At 60.2% G+C, this 4,175-nt stretch overlaps 1 protein-coding gene across 1 annotated transcript in view; it reads right to left on the bottom strand.

Annotated features, from left to right (window-relative positions):
• Positions 1-3,914, bottom strand: part of SLC47A2 (solute carrier family 47 (multidrug and toxin extrusion), member 2) — a gene marked incomplete at its 5' end in the record, with an annotated part of 4,420 nt that extends 506 nt beyond the window's left edge. Inside the window, 13 exons of the mRNA XM_009581525.1 lie at positions 18-150; positions 457-526; positions 605-680; positions 862-970; positions 1,233-1,300; positions 1,415-1,528; positions 2,031-2,128; positions 2,325-2,422; positions 2,807-2,851; positions 2,982-3,024; positions 3,137-3,285; positions 3,553-3,621; positions 3,813-3,914. Of these exons, the coding sequence (XP_009579820.1) occupies positions 18-150; positions 457-526; positions 605-680; positions 862-970; positions 1,233-1,300; positions 1,415-1,528; positions 2,031-2,128; positions 2,325-2,422; positions 2,807-2,851; positions 2,982-3,024; positions 3,137-3,285; positions 3,553-3,621; positions 3,813-3,914 (1,174 nt within the window). The remainder of the gene's footprint in view (positions 1-17; positions 151-456; positions 527-604; positions 681-861; positions 971-1,232; positions 1,301-1,414; positions 1,529-2,030; positions 2,129-2,324; positions 2,423-2,806; positions 2,852-2,981; positions 3,025-3,136; positions 3,286-3,552; positions 3,622-3,812) is intronic.
• Positions 3,915-4,175: the final 261 nt, after the last annotated feature.

The raw sequence follows: 4,175 nt of genomic DNA, 5'->3' as shown, positions 1-4,175 counted from the left end.
TGCCGGGGGGTCGGTACCTATGACGCCAATCCTGACGACGAAGAGCAGCACGGCTCCCAGGGGCAGGCCCACACCGTAGTAGCTCACGGCGTTGAGGATGGCACCAAATTTCTGCTTGCCTATGCCTCTGAGCACCCCGCTGCAGGCGCCCTGCCGGGGACAGGGAGAGGGGCTGGGGCCAGCGCCCGGAGCACCGCCTTGGCCGAATTCGGGGCTCTGCTGCTGGTGAACCAGCCTGGTGATGAAACCGCTCCCCGCCTCTGCCCGGTTATTTCAGTCTCCCTGCCTGGTCCTGTGGGTCAGCACCTCTTTATGCACGTGGTGTTTTCTACGGGGTGGCCCAGGAGCTCTGCGGGGTCCTCCGCAGCCTGAGGGACCCCCGACCGACCGACCTGCGAAGCTGGCACCCAGCACCGAGGTCCCCTACCGAAAGCAGCGGCATCCCCAGGGACTTACACACATGGCTTCAAACAAGTGGAAGACAACATAGACAGGCATGACCCAGGCCACCAAGTCAACAATCTCCCTGGGGACAGAGAAGAGCCAACGATCGCTTTTGTGAACCAACCTCTGCACACCGGGGCCGGGAGCCGGGGCTACTCACTTGTCGCTGGTGAAGATGTATCCCAGCACATCCTTCGTGGCGGCTAAAATGGCCCCCATGGCTATGCAAAACCCCGCTGAAAAACAGAGCAAAGCGCTGAGCCTGGCCCGGCCGTGACGGGGAGCTCAGGAGCAGCCGGAGGGAGAGAGCAGGGGACACGGGTGTGTGCCGCGGGCAGAGAACTGCAAATGCTCCCTGCTCCTGCTGTGCCTGGAAGGAGCCCCGGCAAAGGCTTCCCGGCGTGCGGGCGGCCTGACCTGTGCAGAACAGGCTGGTGGAGGAGGATCTCTTGGCCGTCTCGATGTCGCCGGCGCCCAGCGCGTTCCCCACCTGCACGCTGGCAGCCGTGCCGAGCCCCAAGGGGATCTGTAACCACAGGGCTGAGGCTCGCATGTGCGTCCGGGTAATGGGGCCATCGCAGCAACAGCGGAATAACCACCCGGCAGAGAGGGAGACGGAGTTCAGGATTTAATTTAAAACATCTCCAGAGGAGGGATAGGCAGGAGGAGGGAGAGGCTTAAGCACAGAGGGGGAAGACCAAGATTTGCTGGAGCTGATTTTTGCCGGGTGTCTGTACTGGACCGTCCCTCGGGATCCCTGGTCAGAAAGAATAACCCCCAGCCCTTACCATGAAAGCGACAACGGACACCTCGTAGATGATGGACTGGGCGGAGAGCTCTATGACGCTCAGCAGGCCTGGGGGAGAGAGGAGGGTCAGCGCTGGGTTCAGGCGCCCGGCGCAGAGCCGCTCTCAGCCCCCGCGACTGCCATGGATGCTGCTCTGGGTCACAATTCCCCCTCTCCGCTGACCTATCAAGAAGCTCCCGATTTCGTAGGTCCACCACTCGATGCACATCATGAGCATGCTGGGGATGGCCAGGGAGGTGAAGCTGTCCCACTCCAGCAGGCACTCGCTGGACCAGCCTGCAGAGAGGAGAAACGTCACCTGATGGATGACCAGGCTGGCCACGCGTTACATCCTCGAGAGCACCCAAGGCAGCTGGAGGTGTCATTTTGCATGCTCCTCAGCTCCATGGGACCTCCAGCAGCAAAGCGTGCGTGTACAAGCTCTGCTGATGCCATCCTCTGGGCCACAGAGCGGTGCAACCCTCAGCTCATCCCTCCCGGAGCAAAGTGTCTAAGGACAACCTCATGCCTACGTCTGTGCTCATCCGGCTTTGGGGCTGAACCCTACAAAGCCTCAGCAGAAAGTTTCATTTCTCCAGAATTAATGTTTACTGCCCGGCACGGTGCTCTGCCAACGCTCGCGCATGACGTGCTGCCACCGAAGCAGCACCACGTTCCTGGGGCGTACCGGGCTGAGGTTAATGTTTCACCATCAGGACTAACAGAATTCACTTGATAGAAGTGGTGGAAGATTCATGAACACTTATGTAAAGCGGGACCCGGAGGGAGATGCCCTTACCTCCCCAGGTCTTCACGTGGAGTTTCTTGCCTATAATATACAGGAACAAGAAAATGGTTTGTGAATACTGAGCAACCGTGTTGGCCCAGGCAGAGCCCCTGGAAAGGAAATGAGAAAGGTCGTCAGCATCCCGCTCACGCCTCCCCGGCTCGGGGTGCCAGAGCGTAACATCCCGCCGTGTCCCCGCGAGTGCCGGATGTTCGGCCGCGCCTGGTGGTGCTGACGTCCCCGAAAAGTCCCTTGCCGGTGCCAGGTGTTGCGTTTTCCCCTCCATGGGACGCGGGCGCTACTCACACGATGCCCAAATGGAGCACGTAGAGGAAGATGCAGTTTGCGATCACGTTGACGACGTTGCCGACGATCCCGCTCAGCACCAGAGGCCACATGATCATCTGCAAAGAGGAGGAGACGGGGGCTACGGCACCTTCACAAAAACTTGGGGAGAGAGGTGTGAAGGTCCCCACCAGCCCCGCGCTCAGCAGCTTCCCCAGCCAAAAAATAAACTTCTGATGATGTCGCCTGCTTGGAAAATGAGTGTGTTGGAGGTAAATCCCTGACATGGGGAAGTGTGGAGGGAGGTCCCTCAGGCAGATGGATACAGCTGGCTGTGGGATGGGGTGATCTCCAAGGTCAGAGCTGCTCCGGGGCACCCGGGCGGTGGTGGGGATAAACGCTGCCTCGCCACCGGGAACAGCGAGCACAAAAACCCTGGGTGCGTGGTCGAGGGGAGCCCCGAGGGGCTGACCCTCCATGGGCGCCAGGGCTGCAGGACCCACCTGGTTCTGCAGATATCTCGTCTCCAGGTTGTACAGAAAAACTGCCTGAAAAGGAAATTGGTGATGAGATGAGGCCAGCGCTGAGCAGGGGCTGTGCTGCTGCTGCGTGGAAAACAGGAGCAGGATGGCCGGTCCCCGTGCGTGGCCAGCAGCCAGGGTGCCCACAGGGACTCACCGGGAGAGCAGGGACAAACGCCATCACGTAGCGCTGGGTTAACCTGGGAGGACAGGAGAGGTACGGTCAGCAAGGGGCCATGGCCACCATCCCCCCAGCCCCTCCATGCCAGGGAGGGACGAGGCAGTGGTGTCTGGGCCACGGGACCACCCGACCTGGAGACCTCGGGGTCCTGGCGGATGAGGAGCAGGAGCTGCTCGATGTTGATGAGGATGGCGCAGCAGGGGAAGCAACAGAGGAGGAGGATGAGGGTGGCACGCTGCAGGATCACCCCCACGCGCAGCAGGTTCTTGCTGCCATAGGTCTGCAAGGCGAGAGGACGGTGAGCTCTGGCAGCACACTGGTGCTGGGGGGACCGGGACTCCACAGAGCATGGAGCAGCCCTGACCGCCCCGGAGACCGCCCAGGAAGGATTTGGTATTTCAAGGGGAGCACGAAGCTCCCTGTTACGGGGGACAAGCTGGTTCCCAGGTCGCAGGTGCAGCCGGGGTGCAATGCAGCGCTGGGGCGGTATCAGCCGATGCCGGAAAACCCCGTGTCTCCAGGACAAGTGCCAGCATCTCTTACCCACCTGCGATATCAAGGTGTCACATGCCGAAGACAAACCATAACCTACAGAGATGGCAGTAACGTTTATAACCTGGAAACAGGAGATTTAAAAAAAAAAAAGCATATGAGCATTTAAGACTTTTAGGTAGGGAGAGGGGCTGAAAGGAAAAGTGGGAGTCTGAAATCTCCTCTGTCCTTGTCCGCCTCCGTTCCCGTATCCCATCCCAGCATCAGCGGGTGGGAGCTGGTGCCTGGCACCAGGCAGCCCCCGGGAATGCTTACAGCGATGGCCAGCGTGACGGAGGCCAGCTCGACCTTGCCCAGGTGGCCACAGAATATGGAGCTGACGAGGTGTATCAGGAAGATCAGCAACTGGATCAGGATCTAAGTGTGGGGAAGAGGAGAGGCGAAGGTCAGAGATGGAGGTGAGCAGAGGCGGCCGTGCTGGGGGAGACCTCCGGGGCAGAGCATGGCACGGGATGGGAGGGGAAGGCAGCTGAACGCATCCAGCTGAGTGCATATAACCAGTCAAGCAACCCAATCCCCCCGACATATCAGGTGAAGCTGATCTGAGGTTTCGAGCCCCTTGCCAGGTGTTTAGCAGCACTCGGGGTCCATCTTCTCCAGGAGCTGTTGGCAGTTTCG

Source organism: Fulmarus glacialis, unplaced genomic scaffold, assembly GCF_000690835.1.
Source record: "Fulmarus glacialis isolate BGI_N327 unplaced genomic scaffold, ASM69083v1 scaffold12357, whole genome shotgun sequence".
NCBI classification, from domain to species: domain Eukaryota; kingdom Metazoa; phylum Chordata; class Aves; order Procellariiformes; family Procellariidae; genus Fulmarus; species Fulmarus glacialis.
Note: the sequence above shows the minus strand (reverse complement) of the source record. Positions and strands in the feature narration are given on the sequence as shown.